Here is a 20919-nt window from a genome sequence, read left to right as displayed (position 1 = left end):
TGGGTGAAAAATTTGAGGGTGAGAGTTCTGAAAGTACAGGACCTACCTTACAGATACCAAAGTATATGGACATGCTTCATAGATACTGCACAGTACAGGTTGCTCTAATTAACCCTAGAATTACCGTATTTCTGCTATTTTTTTCTCGATTTTGGCTAATTCAACCCAGTTTGACCATGTAAAATCTGATTACAGGCAATTGGGAATGTGAAAACTCGAATTCATACCCTAGTCCAGACTCGATACAAAGTGTTCGAGCCTTGAAACAGTGCTAATCTTGTCGGAATTGTGTGTTTCTTAAGTTAAAAGGCATTGCCAGCACATGACAGGTTGAGCATAAATCTGATAGCAGTCATGCTTGGAGGAAGTCACTCAAGTTGAGATGGCAGTTGAAGCCCCATGTGCAGTACATTGTCGGTGATGGCAAGTCCATTTCATTGTGGTTTGATCATTGTTGTCCCCATGGAGTTCTATTGGACAAAGATCTTGAGAGGGTCATCTGTGACTCTACTTTAAGTTGAGATGCTAAAGTAGCTGATGTCGTTGTCGACAGTGAATGGAGACGGCCAATCCTTAGATCTGATACATGTGTTGTTCCAAAATCCACTATTCCTGATAGAGTGGGCTTCATGGGTGCCAAAGGGGGTGTGTTCACTCAAGATGAAGCCTTGAAGTTGACTTATGTGTGGAAGACCACAGGGCCTTGGCACAGACTCCTCTGGTTCAAGCCTAATGTTCCTAAACATGGTAAATAGCCTGGTCTCGGCTTGATAGGCTTCAAACTAGAGATAGAATGGGGAAATGGTGCTCAGTTGATGGGCGTTGTTTGCTGCATAAGCAGCAAGATGAGTCAAGAGATCACTTGTTCTTCGAGTGCTCTTTTTCAACACTGATTTGGGAAAGAATAGTTGATTTGCTCGATTGTAATAGACCTGCAGGGGACTGGAGTTTTGAGATTGCTTGGGCTATGCAGAGAAGGAGAGTAGTTTAAAAGCGGTCTCGATGAAACTTGTTTGAAATCCAACCATTTATCATATATGGAGGCAAAGGTAGGGTTCTTCATCAGAAAGTTCTGCCACAGCTTGACAAAGTGATTGTTGTGATCAAGTCCTCGGCGAAAGTTGCTATTGAGACATTACTTCAAGGTGGGAGAAAGATGCCACCTGACGATGATAGTTTTATGCAGCAAACTGAGAACTAATGCTGTCGCTAATGGTCAAATTGCCTAGATAAAGTCCTAAGCTGTTGCTGTTTTGTTGCTAGGAGATTTAATGTTGATACTGCTGCTTGTTGCTGGGTGATCTGCTCGAGCTCCTGAGAGCAATGATGAAAGCGCCCGAAAATGCGTTCCGAAGGAAATCAAAGTGCTCTAAAATTGAAGTGCTGAAGATGTAAATGCAAAGACTGAAAAGCCAACTTTGCGAACAAAGACATCTAAACACTAATACTACAAGCCAGACTATAGACATCAGGGAAAACTAAATAACCGGTACTGGAAACAAAACCTACAGACACTGAAGGAAACAAAACGAGACTGCAAAAGCACGAGGATACAAGCAGAGTTTTGGCATCGGATGTGCGTGTCCTCTTCTCCTCAGCTCTCTGTACTTATACTCTGCTTTGACGGTTACTTCCTCTTCCAATTTCACCCATGAGCCGCTCCTCATCTTGGCTCGACTGTCACCGCCATCTTGTCACATTCTCAAGCAGCTATGGTATCGGGTGCTGCTCTTCCACATATTACGCAAGTCTTCGTGAAAATCCAATTCACTCATAGCTCCTTTGTCAATTCTAGAATGGGTAGGTCGAGTTTTCCATTTCTCCAGGTCGAGGATTCTCAAACTCTTTAAAACCTGGCCTTCCAGTGACCCTTCCTGATGAACCCAACTCGGAGCTTACATTTTCAAGACTCTCCAAAACAGCTTCAAGCATAACAAAACCGAAATTCTCTCAACAACGTACGAACACAGCGTACTGAAAATTAAGTCCAGAACTCAAACAAAAACATCGTCAAGTGCACACCATACAACATGGTGTAGCCATTACAGAGGAAGGAGATAGTTTTTGTGTGTTTGGATGATATTCTGTACTAATTTACATTCATCCAATGTCTGGAAGGCCATTCATCAGCATTCCATCTCTTATTCAGTCTCAGGATTGTATCTTCTTTCTATCTTCTTTTGCCTGTAAAACTATATCTTCTCAATGTACTTTTCCAACAGTTAATTCAATTTTTCTACGTAAATTATTCACAAAGGGAAGCTCCCTGTGATCCCGATATGGTCAAGTGTGCTTCGAAGGCCGTACTTGAGCACAGCCTGGTTGCCTAACCTAAACCCGTCTCCGTAGGCTGCCGAACTATCCGACTCTATTTGGTACTTGACGAACTCGCCAAGCTTTTTCTCAAAGTCAGATCGCAGACCCTTCTTCGACGAAGTGGATGTTGATGAAGACGATGACGGCGAGGATGAGGAAGAAGACGAGGATGCAACATCACTTCCAGAGCTAGAATAGATCTCAGAGTCCAACCACATGTGAGCCAAAACCTGGCATATGCCTTCTTCAACTTCTGGTCTTAAACTGGGATAACCTGCCAGACAACAATCAACAATTTTTCGCAGAAACTTCAGCTGTCAGATATGTGTCCTTAATGCACATCAAGTACATCTTACAAGACTACTGGATGAGAGAGGGCAAAAAGAAAACCTTTAAGCCGGAGCCAAGCGTGCATCATCTCGTGAGCAAGGATTGACCCCGTCAGCAGCCTGAGTTTTGGAAGAGTTCAGTGATGCAAAGTAGCAGTTCGCTTGTAAATGACCAAAAATGAAGTTTAGCAAGATGTAAAACATACCTTGGAAGACCATATAAAATGAGAATTGCTGTCACTTCACATTGGCGAACTAGTCTATGAGGCTCGGTTCTCATCTCAATGATCCGGTTGCCCGACCCAAATCTCGGCCTCCTCATAATCTGATATATCAGGAAAAAGTTCATAAGCCTTTCCATACTTCACAAAATCCCTGTTTTTCAAGGAGTGAAATGTTCAAGGAAGAAAGTCTTTACTGTGGTGACGCATTGTTCTTCAGACAAGCAGAGTCCTCTGGTCTCAGGCATGTGATGGTTCCCCTATCATTGTGAAGAAGAAAGTCAATCTTGCTGAGCAAACAATAAGACATTTATTTTAACTAAAGAAACTGAAAAACGTAAGCACATACACTCTTTTCTCCCTCCCTGGCTTCGTTTAGCGCCTGCCTTTCAACCAGCAGCATCGGAATCTGTTGCTCCACTTTCATATTCAAACCCTCATAAAACTCTCGTATCTCAAGGTAAAGCGGTTGGCATTCGTTGGTGTCCATGATTGCCGAGTCTAGACACTCCAAACATAACTTTCGACCATCGTCAAGTGACAAGTATCTTGTATCTCTTGACTGCAGAAAAGTTCGAAGGCTTTATATCAAGAACAGAGTAAGAAACAAGAAATATTCCAATTTAGTTGAGGCAAAACATGGATTTGGCCATTTGTGGCATCTGAGAACTCACTTCCATTCTTTCACAACTACAACATCGAGGAGTTCCGTCGCGCTCGTGCGAGGGGCAATACTTCTGTAGCCAAAAAGGATGCGCCCTATACTCAATAAGGCCTGCTGCATTTGTTGGAATCTGCAAAGAGATGAGGTCATTCAAATGGTGATTACTGCAATAAAATAGTGGATACAACAGAGATTAATGTCAAGCTCCTCCAAAACTGGGCAACAAGAACAGAGGGAGCAAATATGTTGACCGTGCCAATTTTTAGATTGAGTGTACGTCTTGCAGCAAAGAAATGTACTTACATAGCTGTTGCAAACATCACACCTTGGATGATGCTGTTCCTTGTAGCAGGACTTGTGGTACGGGCGATTCCCCCAAACCGAGAACTTTCACCGAGGAAAATTTAAAAATTAGAATGATATATAATGGACACTGCTGCAAATTTTGAGGATTTAGAGATCCTTTAGGTTTTACTTAAACGGAGTTTTCATCTTGGATTGGAAACAGACCTCATAATCAGTAATCGGATGATTGCAAGCATGACAGCGAAAGCATTCTGGATGCCAAACTGAACCCATGCAACTCAAGAATCGCCCACTCCCGATCTCAGCATTGCAACCAGCACAAATTCTACAAGAAATAAACATTCAATATTTAGATCAGATAAATCCTGCAGGAAGTAAATGGTTCAGCAACACGAATATAAATCCATGGTTATTATTCGTACGGTATCTTGGATCATGATATTGATATTTCCCTGAATCAGCCCCTGAACAGCGGTTACTAGATTAAATAATTGAGGTTTCATAATACTAGTTATCAAAAATTTTCAGCGGCAATGGCATTTGTTATTCTGTCACTGACACTAAACTAGATCTGGTATTTAGACGCCCGGAGTCATAGGTAATTCAATACGAAGAAAGGACACACTTGTCCATCTGATGACCTCGAGACACAATGGATTATGCAAAGACAACCAACATTTAGACATATGCATCCTAAAGAGACTTAGATATAATCAAATTAGGTTTAACAATCAACAGAGAATCTGACAAAGCCTCCCTGCCAAATAAAGAAGGAACATGACTCCTCATCTGAATTGTCGCTACTCATGAGACAAAAGCAATTGTCTTACTAAAAGACCTACCTATACCCTGAAGGGAAGAAGGACGGATAAGGGCGCAAGATGCTTCCACTTTCATATCGAGGGGGCGATTCAACAATCAGGCTTTCTTGGATAGCCTTGGCGAGTTGTTCGTCATCCTCCAACTGAGATTGGACATGCTTTGCTTCCTCTTTCGGAGCTTCAATGTGTTCATCTTCTTTTTGGCCGACTTGTTCATCGTCTTCTGATTCCACATTAGTAGGTTGCTCTTCTTCCTCCGAGTGATCATCTTCATCAGCTTCTGAAGAAAAATGAAACATGGCACTAAGCAAAATAGATAATGACTACAATCTCCAAATTAAAGTGACACCATCAATTGGGAAACAGCAAAACATTCTTCATCCAAAGGCATCATTATCCATCCTCTTCGAATTGTTCATTAACAGGGCCAACACGCTGTCAAGTACATGATCTCATAGCAATATTCTTTAGCATCCATCAATCCATGTTTATTTGCTGAATAGTCTAATGCCAAAGAGCAAATCTGTTGAGAAGAATCTAATTTTGCTTGAACTCTTAGTCCAAGTAAATCTGTCGAAAGAACTCGGAAGATTAATATAATTTCAATCAAGATATCATGGGAATGCTTAGGTCTTACAAATCAGCAACTTACCAATCACCTTTTTCCCCTTTAGATCTTCCTCTGCGAGAGAAAGTGCGATTGCGTAGTCAATCTCTTCTCTTTCGTGATCTGCCAATTCATCCTGCATTCAGAATCAAGAAGTTAGATTTACGATGTTCAGTCTTCTTCTGTACCAATGTCGGATGTAATCAGGTCAGAATCCATGTACGCTCAGCCGATAAGTACCAAGCATATATGACAGACAGACAGACAGACAGACAGACAGATAGACAGAAAAGGAGTTCTTGTTACCTCAGAATTATGCGTCTCGTCCCAGCTTTTATAACCTCCGTATTTCCCGTGATTATGCTTCCGATGGCTAGAACCTCCGAGGATCTTGTTCAACCAACCCATGAATCTCAATACTGCTTACCCCGGGTTGGCTGCTTTCCTGCAGTGTATTTTCTCAGTTAACACAAGAAAACACATCATATTGTAGTTGTGTAGGCACATAGCAGAGCATGCCCTCAAGCAGTTTCGGTGTCAGGGACATCAAGATTTCATAATCCTTCTCACAGAAAAAGGGCCAAGGACTATCCGATTCACAAACCATTAAACTATGTACCGAAAACACAACTAATCTGGACAACATTCTCGTAAAAAAATAATTATCTGTATCGCTTAGAAAAATTAGTCAACGAAAAATGTTTTCATCACAAGCAATCATCGTTGCCTGACTATTTTCGTGGACAATGAAAATATCCTTCGTTCATTCATTCCCGCAAGCAATCAAGCCATGTTATCTGGGAATGTTTTCCAAATCACCGGTTTCCCATGAGCCAAATGCCCCATAAGATGTATGAACAAATCCTTCAACCCGCACACAAACCAAAAAACGGTCGTTTTCAAATCAAGCAAGACCATGGCAAGAGCTCACCTCTCAAACCAGTTCATGAAGATGTTCAAATGGGTAGCATCAGGTATAGAGCAAGACCCAGAAAGCAGATACATTGACTCATCCAAAGAAGGAAAACTAACACAACGATACGCGACTTCCAACCCTCGATTAGCTATCACTCCTTCACAAAAAGCGAAACAGCATTTCTTTTGGTAGGGAAAAAAGGGTCAAACAAGCATTTCTCTGAGAGGGAGAGAGAGAGAGACAGAGCTTCAACAGGTTGAAGATGCGAGGCAAATTCGGGCTAAAAGTTGCATGAAAACTATATTTTTTTTGGTCAGAAATGAAAACTATATTTCAGTAAGTGCTCTTTCCCCAAGAACCAGCATATAACAGATTTACACGTCAAACCCAGAAAAGGCTCATTACTGACAAAGCTTCAAGTACAAGATGATGTCTGCTGCTCCATCTGGGGAGCTTGTCCTTGCCACTCTTATCTTAAACCCACCAATTCTAACCTTCCACCTTACTCCATCTTATTCTGCCAAGTGTCATAACATGACTCCCAGTTCTCTCTCTTTCCCCCCAATTCTTTTATTATAGTAATAAAATACTAAATTTCATAAATCATCCGGAACAAATTGTTCGTAAGATGCATGCGATTGTGGTTCGCCATTAAATGCGATGAAACGGAATGCCGTTTTTCGGGCATTCTGCGACATGGCTATGGCGTAGATCGCCTTTCATGTGCAGCTCAACTCTACCGGGGAGGGGAAAATACAGAGAAAATGCTTGTAATTTTAATAATTATCTCCTCCTACCACAGTTCAATAAATTTTCAAATTTCTCTTCACTTTCTACCCAAATTTTCATTCTCCATATTTTTCTGAATTTCCCAAACACAGCATTATGCTAAAAATAGGTGAAAAAGTACTTCATATCTTGTGTAACTTGTATTTCAACATTACCTTTTTTTTTCGAATTTTGCAGCTCTTACAAATTTGACTCCTATTCAACATGAAATTACTAAGACCTATACAATCATACATACACAAATATATATAATACATAGGCTCCCTTATCAAATTATTAAGTTTATATAAAATAATAAAATCTTATAGGAAAAATTCAGTAACCAACGCTTTCATTTTTACCGTTAATAGCCAAAAGAAGGACAAGATTCAAGTACAGTTTCGAAAAGAAAACCGTGTACGGTTTCGTTTTTTAACTAACCGATTTCTTTCCATAACGAGTAAATAAAAGGAAATTATCGCAAAACGCTGCTACCCTAATTTTCCGAACATAGTGTAACCAATAAGAACAAGGCGGCGTCTCTCCAAGGCGCCGCTGCCGCCGCCGCCGCCGCCGAGGGTGAGCACCACGCGCCGCCGAGCTCATCCCCCAAACCGTTCTTCAACCTTCGAATCCACCACCGTGGTCCAGACTCGATCGCGACTGAACCATCGCAGTGCTCCCCCCCTCTCTCTCTCTCTCTCTCTCTCATACAATACACAGACAGAAATTATAATCAAACAAGCAATCAACATATCGTAATCGGAAGCGAACTCATCATACCTGGTTGAGACTGAGAGAGAGAGAGAGGCTGCGAGGAGTCAAGCCCCGGTCGTCTCCCCGACCCCCGCTCGATCCCCCGACGACCCTTTGAACCCCCGCCGCCGTCACCGATCACCCGACAGTGATCGAGCTCTCTCCTCCCGCCACCGGCGAAGAGAAGTGCATGGTGGTTCTTGTTCTTCTCCACTGGTGAGTGCAGCAGTCGGGGCGGAGCCTTTCGGTCTTTCCTTTCGCTGTTCCTGCTATGGAGCCTTCAAGGGGAGGATCAGTACTTGCTTCGGAGGGCACGCAGGACTACAGGAGAGTCCCATGCAATTGGGTTTTCATCAGCCACCACCACACCACCACCACCACCACCAGCAGCCTCAAAAGCATTCTTGGGTTTTAGAGGGACGTCTCAACCACCCACTTTGCTTAATCTTCTATTTATTCATTTACTTATTTATTTTGCCTTTTGAATTATCTGAGGTTAATGATCTTTTGTTTTCCAATGGACTTTTCAAAGGGGGGGTGGAGCCACCCCCCACCATGCTTGGGCATTACTCGGCAACATCACATGAAAAGAGAGGGACAATTCCTTTTTCGCTTTCTGAGTTTTGTATCCTCAGCTCAATGATGGTCGTGTAATTATAAATAACAAAGTGGGTAGATTTTGGATTAGGGATATCGGTTTGGGATTTTCGTGAAACGAAGATTAGGTTGGGATAAATGTGTTGTGAGATTCCGAGTTGAAATTTTTTATGAGACGAAGATTAGTTTTTGGGTTAATATATATCGTAAGGGTATCAATTTGGGATTTGCTTACGGTGTTAATCCTAGGGATGATCAGTTCCCGGTCCGGTCCGGTTCCCAATTTTGGGAACCGGGAACCAGACCGGTTGATTCTAGGACCGGGAACCGGACCGGACCGCCGGTCCGGTCCAATGGAACCGATCACTTAGAGTTTAGTTTTTTTTTTTTTTTGTTAAACACTTAAAGTTTGGTTCACATTTTACTAATTTTTGTCAATGAATTTATGTCAATGAAGTTCACTTAGGGTTTTATTCACATTTTACTAATTTTTATCAATGAATTTATAATAATGAAGTTCACTTAAAATTTAGTTCACATTTTATTAATTTTTTTAAAGAAAAAAATAACAAATATATATATTAAATAGTCGGTCCGATCCGGTCCGGTTCCCCCTTGGAACCGGGAACCGCCGATAGTCCCAAGAACTGGATCAAATCCGTCGGTCCGGTCCTGTCCGGTCCCAGTTTGGGCGGTCCAAGTTGCTCACCCCTAGTTAATCCTACAAATAAAGAGGAAAAAGGTACACATTTGATCCTCGAGTTTGCCTTATTTTTTTAGTGGGTGTACTCTAATTCATATTTTATCCAATCAAACTCTTAAATATACACGGTGCTCGCGATTGAATCGAACGATATCCATTTCCGACAAATTTTGAGAATAGCATGATGGCTGAGCTCGTCCAAAATAGTGAAACCGGGCGTAAGATCATACGATTCTCTCAATTTTTAGGTGGCATACATTTGGATTTTCTTATGGTATCCCTTTTTTGGTATATGAGGCATAATTTCAGAATTTTAGCTCGTTGAAATTTTCATATCAAACTTTTGGACAAGATTGATTGGTATGTTAGCTCCAATTCATTGGGGATGTGCATGAAACGGACTTGATCGAAAAGAATGTATCAACTGAACAACGTGATTGGACATATTGTAAGCTCAGTGGCCACATTAATCAAAAATCGTCAATTTTTTTCTCCAAAAATAAATGGATTTCCTTCTCTTTGGCGTAATTTATCGTAGTCTTGGCTTTGTCTATTTCTATATCGTGCCGACGGTGGAGAATTTAATATTCACTTGTCCCTATCGAAAGGACCTACCTATATTTATTGGACGAGACTTGAGAAATAGTTAGCTCACTTCACAAAAAGTACACCCATGGCCATTTGATTAGCACCAGCAATGTACATGAGCATATAAGTACAAACTGAATACTATTATAGATGTCGTATCTCAATTTAATATATTGGTCTAGAGCTTTCCACTTACTATTATCCATGCATCGATCTTGCCTTATTTTCAATAATTCCCTATTTTTTTATGTCCAATTTTGGTAATTTTTTCTTTGCACTGTTATTATTATTGCCCCATGTCAATGACGGCAGCAGCTGGTGAAGTGGGTCCGAAGCCAAAAATTTCAGACTCTAAGAGAGACATGTCCCACTTTGCTTGGATCACGGGATGCACCAAGAGGACACGAATGGTCGAACATGATGTCCTGCCTGGTGATGATGATTCCAAAGTATGAAGAGGTGAATCCAACATTGGACCACCCTTTACTTTACAAGTAGAGGTCCCATGCGTGCATATCTTACCACTAACTAAACCCGCGAGAGGTCCGTCGCGCCAACAAGCACGATTGACTTAGCGATCATGTCTCGATCTCATCTTTTGTGGTGTCGTTAAGCTCGAGTGATGGTATCCGAGGGTGAATGTCTGGTCTGCGTGTGTGGTCTTAAGTACATGTACCTCTATGCGAGAGAATCGTGAATTGTTGACGTGCTGATGTGACTCCCAATGACACTTATCGAGCTCGGATCTTGAGAGTTGAGTGGTGTGGAGTAATTAGGCTCATATCGAATAGTTCGTGACGGATGTGAAAGATCTATAATAATATTCAAGGGAGACGGTCGATGTTGGTGAAGTCCTCCCGACCAATAAGATTATATCTTTTCATAAATAAAAAAAAACGAGAAAAAGGAGAATTTAAACTATAAGCAAGAGGGATAGTGAAGATGCCCATGGACACCAAACCAAAGAGGGCCATCAATCAATCAATCAAAAAAATTTAATCATTATCATCATAATTATTATTATTATTTTCGCATCCAATCCACATGGAAAGTTGAGAGAAACAAAAAATGTCATAAAAAGCTTCTATGACTAAGTAATCACAGAATCTTTCAAAAGTCAAAAAACATACAATGGTTGATTTTTATGTGTAACCCTTGTGAGGCCTCTGATTTACATAAGCGTTCCAACTGGTATTGTTAGAAGCATCAACTAGTTTTGGATTGAAATGAATATCTTGGTGCATTTGAAGAAACCCTTTATAAACTAAACTCTAAAGCAACTATGCATACCGAAAAATATTGTATATATCTCATAAGTTAATCTAACGTGGTCCACTTGCCGTAACTCTAGTATTTTTAGAATATTGATTTAAGTTGGTGATATAAGTTAATGGGAGAAATTATCCAATCGGTCCTGAACATGTAGTGCAGACGTCAATTTAGTCTTAAACTTTTGAATTTTGCCAATTTAATCTTAAACACTTGTGAAACATTCCTATAAAGTCATTCCACCTAATTTTAACCAGAAACCGCTGACGTGGTGATGTGCCACGTACAACGACTGGCGATGACTATACTGTCATGTCAGCAATTTTCGGCGAAAATTGACCGGAAGGGATTTAGGGCTAAATTGGCAAAATGAGAATGTAGGACCGAATAAGTAATGTTTCTTAAATTAATGCGATGAGTATCGGGTTAAACCCTTTAGCTGATGTGTCTATATGATGCTCTCATGACGGTACAAAGCATTAATCTATATCCAAGTAAAAACTAGGAGATTGGGTTCCCAGTCTAGAGCGTATATACACCCGTAATTCTCTACCAAACTAGAGCTATTTCGAAGTTCCCTAAGGCATAGACCAAAACACATCAGATGTGCAATGCGGTACGCTTAAACATACGTATTTTTTTACCAGATAAGCTTTTTTTGCCTACAACAAAAAGTTAAAAAAAAAATCACTCATGGGCTTAAAATAATATCCTTGTGCTTGTTTATAATGATAAAGATGTCTCATAAGTGATAGGGGTCACCTTCAGATCCCCCCAAACAAAGCAAACGCCATTAGCCGACCACACCTTTTGTTGGTTTCCATAAAGATGGCCCCCGTCTTCCAATGTTTCCATGCCCTTTGTGTCTTCCTTTCCAAGTTGCCCATCATGTGGTCACTGAAAATTAATCAATTGGAAAAGTCGATGGTGATTTTGATTTGATGTCTTCTTGGTGAATCTGGAAAAGGGTTTCTTCTTTTCCTTTTTTTCCCCTATGAATTTTAAGTACAAAAGTATCCAATATCTTTTTGTGGAGGATGTTTTCCTTACTTTTCTAACAACCTTTTTTTATTTAAATTGTAGCATATAATAATTTTTCCCATCTTGTGGTTGTAAAGTTCCATTGCTTAGTCACTGGTGATAAATTTTCAAGGTTGGTCTATATTGATGGCCTACATGGAAGATATTTATCTAGGTCAGTTATTGTGAAAAGAATAACATTATAGTTTTAATGCACCTATTAATTATGAACATTGCATTCCTTGATTTTTGGGAAAATCTCTACTTCAGTCCTAAACTTATTATATGAATTCCAATTCGGTTCTAAACCTTTCAATTGTTACAATGTAATCCTAAACATTTGAGTGAAATTCCAATTAAGTTCTCCTGGCGAAAACTCACCTAAAATTACTTATGTGGCGGTTTGGTCAATACCAATCGTATTACGTGGTACGCCAGTGATCTGACGTTGATAAATTGCTCGAAACAACGTTGTTTTACTTAATTATTGGATTTAAACCTGCGCAAGATAACCAATTGCTAGTATTGAAATTCTTCGACAAACCTCTAAAGATGACTAATGCTTGCGTGAAATAATGCTAGGAATTCAATCTCTACATTGATGTTTAACATATAAGGAAAGATTTACTAATCTTTGACTTATAATTACCCATCAATCTCAAAACTTAGACAAATAGTATTGTAGCTGAATTAATGCTAGGTTTGATACTTACCCTCGTTAGCTTAGCTACCCCAATTTACCTCCTTTGTACACTTATCATCTTTTCTCTCCTGCTTGTGTTTTTTTCCTTGTCACATTAATCTCAGTTTGAAGATTATTTTGAAGTTTGTGGTGGGATTTTTCTGGTGGCATTTGTTGAATTTCAATCTACCAATTGCTTTCGAAAGTAAATTAAGTTTTAAAAAGCATAGGATCCTTTGCTTGATGAAAAAGGATAGTCCATCTTCCGATCCATAAATGCCTCACTTACTTTCCTTAAACATTGCTTTGGATCGAAGCAATTTGCACTATATGAGAAATGGATTAAAAGAGCAAACTTTAAGGAAAATGTCAGGCTTGGAGCCTTTGATGTTCTTGAATCTCAAATTTAGTAAAGTTGTCGTCAGCGGTTTTGAGGACAGGTCACAATTTGATTCTTGGTAAAGTTAAAAAAAAAAAACAACTAAAGAAAAGGTAAAAATTCCTATGTGAGGGGAGTGAATGCCTACATAACAATCATGCATCTTTGAAGAAATTCTGTCATTTTTTTGTCATTGAGAAAATATCAGTTCGATTTCATAGTTCACTCCGTTTGAAACACGATCATTTCGGTCACTAAAGTTTCTAACGTGGCACTGACCCAAACAAACCCTAAATGAGGAGGTTGTAGCATCATTGTTCATGGTGTCATCTTCCAAATGATCCGAGGTGCAAGTTCAACCGGTCGCGGGAACTTGTTTAGAGAGAAAGAGCGTGTGATCATAAACCCTAATTTTTACACCCCTAATTTTTTTTCCATTTAATGTTTTGATACAAGTGCCTACAAATCCAACACATGAGTATATTGCCAATTTGCATCCTTGTCTTAATTTTTCGGCTTTTAGCGATGAAATAATTGCAATTGACAATGACATGGATCAAATCATATTGATAAGAATGATCTGCGATTTGCAATCATCGTCAGTGTAATCAAAAACTCGTTTTTCATCATGGTCACGTGGCACTAGAAAGAAGACCGGGTGGAAGATAGATAGGGATTCCGGTATTGAAAACCCGGCCGATGGCAAGCTCGAGACTTGATTGAAATATCGGTTTGGGCGCTAAGGACTTTACCGGCTAAAATTGAACGGTAAGGACTCAATCGATCAACGGCCGAAAACTCTAAAGAATGATTTGCCATGGCTAAGGGAAGCCACCGGGTCTTGGGCTTATGTCATGCTTCTGTTCATGTTGCGTTTCATGGGCCTCATTGCCATTTGCGCCTGTTGTGTTTTCATAGCCCTTTTAGCTGTCGCTTTTTGTTTGTTCGATTGTGAAGATAACTATCATTTGCTTAGCAATAAATAATGTTACTTTAACTTGCCTATCGCATTTCGACCAATGAAAAAACTTGCCTATCACATAATATGACCAAAAATCTCAAACTAATATATCGGTACCGCATTTATCTCAGATTTATTTTCGTGTCTCAAAAGATCTCGAAATTGATACACTCACAACAAATTCATCATCTGTTAGCTTCCGTTTGATATGTATCCGTTGAATTGCTAGACATGAGAACATATGCGGCAAACAATTCGGATAATCAGCATGTGACGGGAGTCCGACGTGTAAATTCAACATATATGGGTCAACGACGTCATTTTGGAAAGCCAAATTTGAAAAAAAAAATGAATTGAGATCGGAAAATATGTTGATTTTTCCCTAAAACCTCCCTTTCGTTCGAAAATTTTGTAATTTCCCTAATTTTGCCTCAACTTTTCCTTAAAATTTGGTAAAATCATTGCAGGTGTACCGGTTTGGGATTTTTATGACATAAAATTTAGTTTAGAGTAACGTGATGTGACATCTGGGAATTTCGTATTAACATGTATGTGACATTGAAAATTTTTCGTGTTCGATAATGATACTTAAATTATAAAAATATGTATTATTTAGCTTAGTATTTGTGTGGACGCGTAGAAATCATTGTTAGACCGTAAATTTGTGAGGTGCAGAGAATAATTTTTGGGAACATAATCATTCCGAGTTCAACATATTGAAAACTTATAAACGTTATTGTGTATGTTAATAGTGCAAAGGTGTTAATTAATTGACCGTCGTGTTAGTAGCGATGGGTGATATTATTAGTTTAAACTATAGTTAATTAGTGTTAATAAATTATTTTGTGCTAATTGGTAATAAAGGAAGAAAAGTTTATGTTTTTAATATAAAATCTCGCTAAACCTCCTCATAAGACACCAAGAACTCACATGGCATATAGAGGATTAATGCATGGCCACATGCCCATTTGGAAAATTCAAACATGTCACCTGCCACTCTTACACTAAGCTTCTTACACTAATTTGACACATAGCCATAAACCATCATTACCTTTGGCTATTGCTCATCCCTAATATGTCTTGACTTCTCACACTTGCCCGTAAAATTAAGTTAAGATTTGCCACTTGTGACTTCATGCATTCTTCAACCTAAAATCTACTCTTATGTTTCATTTTCATCTTGGTAACATCGAAGGGAATTTTTCATCTTCGCCCCAACACCCTTCTTCATCTTCAACTTCCAAAGATAATCTACTTTCAACAATATCCGATCCAAGATCTACAATGTGATTTTAACTTTGGGTGTTCATATTTTGTGCGAGGTAAATGAAAACTCTAGAATTAAGTTAGATCAAACTACTTGACACTATTGTAATATGCTATTTTGATGTGCCATAATAGTGGATTTGGTGGTTGTTGGATTTGTTTTGCTAGTCTTATGCAATGTTTAAATGGTAGTTAATCGTTTTACTTAAAGTGGAGTACATTTGGTGAGTGGAAATGATGAATCCAAACTCGGAAAAGTCATATTTGTAAGTTCAGATTTAACCGTCATTTGTAAAATCTATTGATTTCTTAACTGAGTATATTTCAAAATCTATATATATATATATATATAACTCGAGTAGACTTTACTTTTTAAATCTAGATATATGTATTTTCTGAATTGAGTAAATTTTATTCTCAAAATCTGTATTTATGTATTTTTGAACTCAAGTAGACTTTGGATAAATGTATTTTCTGAACCGAGTAGATTTTGTCCTCAAAATCTTTATACATGTATTTCTGAACTTGAGTAGACTTTACTCTTTAAATATGGATATATGTATTTTTGAACCAAGTAGATTTACTCTCAAAATCTAGATATATGTATTTTCTGAACCGAGTAGATTTTGTTCTCTAAATCTGGATATATTAATTTCTGAACTGAGTATATTTTACTCTCAAAATCTGTATATATCTATTTTTAAACCCAAACAGATTTTACTCTCAGATCTGGACATATTTATTTATGAACCCGAACATATTTTACTTTTAAACCAAAATATATTTACTTCCTAAACTTGAGTATATTTACTTTCTAAATTTGTAGTAGAATTACTTTCTGAACTTGAGTAGATTTTTGCCTTTATTGCTTAATACTTATTTATTTGAATAATGCATTTCATTGCTTTTAAGGGATATATGATGTAAAAAGAAGGTGAGTATATGCATGTAAATACTTATTTATCATGGCATGCATGAGAATAATATAATTTCCGTTACCTACAAATCAACGGTGACGATGCCCTGTGTGTCGGGACGCCCCATAAGTTGGGACGCCTTGGAGGGTGTATCGAGATGTCTCGGGAATCGAGATGCCCCATAGATTGGGATGCCTCGGATAGTGTACCGGGATGCCTCGAAGTTGAGATGCTTCGTTGGTCGGGATATCCTGGCAGTGTTCGAGAGGAGAAGTAATGAACCATACGCATGAGTATGAATGCTATAGATCATATACTTGCGTCTGAATGAAAATATTGTGGAATAATAAAATGATCATATTATTGTGGCATATCCAAATGGAAAAAGAATAACAATTATCCAAGTTCTCTGCATACTAGTTGTTATGCATGTACGTTGTTTGTACCAGGTGAAGTTGTAAGATGATTTTTCTAACTTAAAACTGGAGAATTCATTTACTGGGTCTCGGCTTATTCCTTTATTTTCCATACGTGTAGGATGGATGTTCTACAGTATTTACATTTTGGAGTTCCCATGTATTACGAAGGTGTTTTATGAAACAGTGTTTGTACATGAGTCAGAAATACTATATACTAAATGTAGTTCTACTATGTGGATCAACGTGGGTTTCATGGAGTGGTTCCCTATCGATTCGTCGTATGGTACTGTAACCTTGACGGCGAGTTAGTTGGCCCGTCGAGAGGCTTCGACATTGATGATGATGGTCTCGCAATGGAGGGCGAAGTTATTGATCCATGAAGTCATCAGACTTTTGTACAGGCAGACTTTTAGAGTATAATTTAGTATGGAGATAGGCAATCTCGACCTACCCAGAGTTTTGTTTTTTGTGATTATATGAAGTTTGAATGGAGATGTAAACCTAATAAGTAATGATAATATAGAAGCATATGTATTTTGACTATACTCGTGTGAATTTCACGTTTAAGAAATGTTAAGATTAAGCTTCTGCTTGTCTATTTATTAATTAAGATTATTAAGATAAAAGACACGTGTTGCACATGATATTATAATGAAAATTCTCGGAAGTCATCGCCAATTTGCAAAAAAAATAAATAATTATTTTGCAAAAAAATAAATGAAAATTAATTATTTTTTTTAAAAAATAATTTTTGCAAAAAATATTCTCTCTTTATAATGAAAATTTTCGGAAGTCATCGCCAATTTGCGCTGAAACGGACTCGAAGCGAAAGGCGGCACGAGCAAGACGCCAAGACTCGCCGGAGCTTGCGGAGATGGAGGCGTCGCGCTCGCCGGCCGACAGCCCCAGCCCCGATCGCGACCCGAACCCGAACCCGAACCCGAATTCCAACTCCATCGCGTCGTCGTCGCCCGTCTGGCCGACGATCGACGGCCCGCTGGGCCTGTCGGAGGAGGATTCCGTCGGCTACGCCCGCCGGTTCTACCGGTTCGGGTTCGCCCTCCTGCCGTGGCTCTGGGCCGTCAACTGCTTCTACTTCTGGCCCGTCCTCTCCCACAAGCGCTCCTTCCCTCAGATTCGCCGGTGTAAGGGCTCATCCCCCATCGTCTCGTTGATGCTGCGATCTGCGCGTGTGCGTTCGCGTGCCCATTTCTGATCGTGGGGGGGGGGGGGGGGGGGGGGTGGAATTCTTCGCGATGATCATGATCATAGTCTTGGAGGAATCGGAGCACGAATGCGGGCTTCGTCCGGTTGATTTTGGTTCCGGGATCGATCGATGCCGCTTTAGATTTTGATTCTTGTGCTCAGGATGGGTGGAAAAAGAAGTTCAGATATTGATAGGTTTCAAGGGAAGTTATTTGATGGGCGGGTTGATATCTCTTTCTATTTGCTGTTCGGTGTCGCCAATTTGCCGATTTGAAACCTTTCTTCTTTTTGCAATCTATTTTCAAGAACAAGTTGTTAGTTTGAAGTGTGTCAAGAAATTGCTTGGCCCTTGATCAGTTGACTGTTTCTGGGGTTGTGGACTATCAAGTGACCCGTGATGAATCATCGGCAAAATTATACCCTTATTGTAGAAATATGGTAACTTGTCGAAATGGTTGTTGCAAGCAATAGCAGAAAATGTCGTGTGCCTGATTTTTAAGCTTGCAGAGTATCTATGTGGATTCATGACATTGTTCTTCAATCTATTCATCATGAAGCATCATGAAGCACGCATAGAGAAGTGAAACTATTTAATTGGTTGTGCTTTCATAGTTAGCGAACACGAGGATTGTTTAGTAACTTCCCAATGATGGCCTCGTGCCGTTTTGTCCTGCGGAACCACGTTTACTATTGTAGTTGGTGAGGGATTTAAGGAATTTACTTTTCTAAATGGGGTACCTGGAATTAGAAAGCACAACACAGTTAGGGACCTGATTTTGGGATCTCTAAATTGCTAGAGACAAATAAGTAACTGGGATCTCCAACTTTTGTGGTAGATTGCTAAGGGTATGTGCCGTACTTTAGGTCTTGAGGATTTTAATGCTTTGGTTGTCAATCTTCTTAACAATTGTTTGAGAGTGTTTCCAAGAGTTAAAGGGACACCAGTTTCTGCCTTTTTTTTAACAAAAGTATGTTTGAGAGATATTGATGAAATAATTTGTTTTGTGCTTCCCGAAGCAGGCTTCTGTACAAAAGTAGTTTTCAAATTTAGAAATTAAAATAGGCTGTTAGACATGTTCAAAGTGTTCTCTACCGTATTCAAACAAGGCCTTATAACAAGGGCCATGAGACAGTTGACTTTATACAAGGCAGATTTGGAACAGATAGTGCTGATATGATGGGGTGGTGCTCAGCAGTGGGATATTTTCAGCAATATCTTTTTGCTGGCTCTTAGTTGTACATGGAAGAGGAGGGAAGAAATCATGCTATGTGTAGATGGTTCGTATAGTCTGTGGCTTTGATGGAGCAAGCATTATTACATAAATAATTTGTGGAAGAGGCTGAAGATCTTACCAAATACGTGCTTATTCCAAGTGTAGAATTTGTTAGTCACTCGTCATTTCACTGTCCCTTGGATGAGCAAATTGCTGAATATGTTCTTCAAACTTATCTTTTCTTGGAAATGAGTAGAAAAGTGTAAAATCCTTGGTTTGTCAGACACTCTAAAAGAGCATAAGTAAATATGAACAACAATCTGACAGCAGGTTGTTTTGACGGGAGAGAAATAGAAGAGCTTTATCAAGTCCACATAGTGTTGGCTTCTGGTTGTTAACATTGGCTAAAAAATAATGCAGGCTTAGATGTCTTGTTATTTATGTAGTCACTCTCGTCAGGCTCAGCATGTTGGCTATGTACCTGGAAATTCCCTTCCCTAATGTCCAAAAATGATGCACATATAAGTCTCAGATTCTGACAACTGACCTTGGAGATGGGCCTTGGTAAGACCATAGCAGTCTTCTTTGCTGTGTTGATAGATATTTAGTTTTCTTGGAAATAGGATCAGATAGCAATCATCAAGTTTAAGCATCCATGACAGAATGATTATAATTATTTGGACATTCCTTTTGATATCTTGAAAAAAATCTCTCTGGCAAATAAAAGATCAAATTGCTTGAGAGTGATCCGTTGTAGATCTCTCTGGCAAAGCTGGCTTAGCAAGAGCTGCTCCTTGATTATGTTACTCTGTATGCAGCACTAGAAAATAATGGCGAAGGTGTTTTGACTTTTCCTACTCAAATGATCCAGATTTAGTGCTAGTTGAACCATATCAGGACTCCTCCTGAGGCTGAGGTAAATGTTTTTACTTCATCCATGAGTTGGAACCTGTGAACCAATTGGCTAATACATTAGAGCTATCTTCCTATTACACCATAACAAATCATTAAAGGCGGAAATTTCCAGAGGATGATGTCTGTTGATGATGGATGTGGATGTGTGTTATGTACATATGGCTAGTGAATGATAGTTCCTGCCATTGTGCTGCCATCATCCGTCTAGACTGTCCTTGAGCTTTGTTAAAGGATAGTATCCTCAGCGTCAGTTGTTCATTATGTTGTGTTGAGGCTGCATTTGAGGTTGCCTCCTCTTATCTTTGCATCAAATGTTAGTTTTTGTTGAGTTAATTACTTAGCTTGCTCCCTGAGATGCTAGCATAGACCATCTTTTCATGGAATCGTATGCTTGCTGGAACATGGTCGGAGATTGAGATTTCAAGTCCTCATCTTTGCAGTTCCGTTGGATACGTGTGCATTTTTTCAATGAGACTGTGGGAAGTAGTGACGTGTGCACCTATTCTGCATTCCAAAGCTTATCGAAATCGTCGTTTCTTCATTTTTCGTGTCTCTGCTTTTGTCCTTTCAGTTCTTTCCATATGCGTCAACATGCCACAAATTCACTGGGAATCTTCTCTTTCGCAGATGTTATCAGATCAGCCATTGGGTTCTCGGTGTTTAGTGCAGTTCTGTGCGCATGGGCTTTTACATTCGCAATCGGAGGAGAGGGTCTCTTCGGCTCTGTGTGGAACCAACTGGTGATGTACAATCTTGCAGATAAATGGGGTTTGACTGGTTGGGATTAGTCACCACCTGATATGATGTCCTTGTAGAAATTTCATGTGCTCAACCCGACTTTTGTGCTAAGTTCTCTCTGGGAACCAGACCATTGCCCACTTTTTAGCAGTTTTTACACTGATGCAGTTTGTAGATAATTTCTCGAGCCTGAGCTCGCGCATGTATGCGAGTTGTTCGATGGATATGTCGTCGTGGTCGTGATCGGACATTTTAGCGCGGTATCGAATCGGCCTCCCACTTGAGTTAGCAACATGAAATTGGTTTTCTTTGTATTTGTAGGACTTTCTTCCTCATCACAA

General features: G+C 39.4%; 2 protein-coding genes across 4 annotated transcripts; one reads left to right on the top strand and one right to left on the bottom strand.

The window, feature by feature from the left end:
* Positions 1-1959: 1959 nt before the first annotated feature.
* On the bottom strand, positions 1960-8091 carry LOC115682440 (protein DA1-related 1-like). 3 transcript variants are annotated; one of them, XM_030606666.2, is made up of 12 exons: positions 7732-8091; positions 5571-5709; positions 5310-5400; positions 4679-4937; positions 4041-4161; positions 3834-3917; positions 3541-3660; positions 3216-3428; positions 3064-3126; positions 2852-2970; positions 2707-2765; positions 1960-2590 (listed from the first exon to the last, which is right to left on the bottom strand). In XM_030606666.2, the coding sequence occupies exons 2-12, from the start codon at positions 5670-5672 to the stop codon at positions 2250-2252; spliced, it is 1572 nt and encodes a 523-aa protein (XP_030462526.1). In that variant the 5' UTR covers positions 5673-5709; positions 7732-8091; the 3' UTR covers positions 1960-2249. The 3 variants fall into 3 exon arrangements, with proteins under 3 accessions (XP_030462526.1, XP_056159152.1, XP_030462527.1); XM_056303177.1 differs by having other exon boundaries at positions 4685-4937; XM_030606667.2 differs by lacking the exon at positions 7732-8091 and adding an exon at positions 6196-6337.
* Positions 8092-17300: 9209 nt separating this feature from the next.
* Positions 17301-20757, top strand: LOC115682481 (probable gamma-secretase subunit PEN-2). Its single transcript, XM_030606709.2, has 2 exons — positions 17301-17650; positions 20468-20757. The coding sequence occupies exons 1-2, from the start codon at positions 17380-17382 to the stop codon at positions 20626-20628; spliced, it is 432 nt and encodes a 143-aa protein (XP_030462569.1). The 5' UTR covers positions 17301-17379; the 3' UTR covers positions 20629-20757.
* The last annotated feature ends 162 nt before the right edge of the window (positions 20758-20919 follow it).

Source organism: Syzygium oleosum, unplaced genomic scaffold, assembly GCF_021117445.2.
Source record: "Syzygium oleosum isolate NSW1041296 unplaced genomic scaffold, Sole_v2.1 Sole_v2.26, whole genome shotgun sequence".
Classification (NCBI taxonomy): domain Eukaryota; kingdom Viridiplantae; phylum Streptophyta; class Magnoliopsida; order Myrtales; family Myrtaceae; genus Syzygium; species Syzygium oleosum.
Note: the sequence above shows the minus strand (reverse complement) of the source record. Positions and strands in the feature narration are given on the sequence as shown.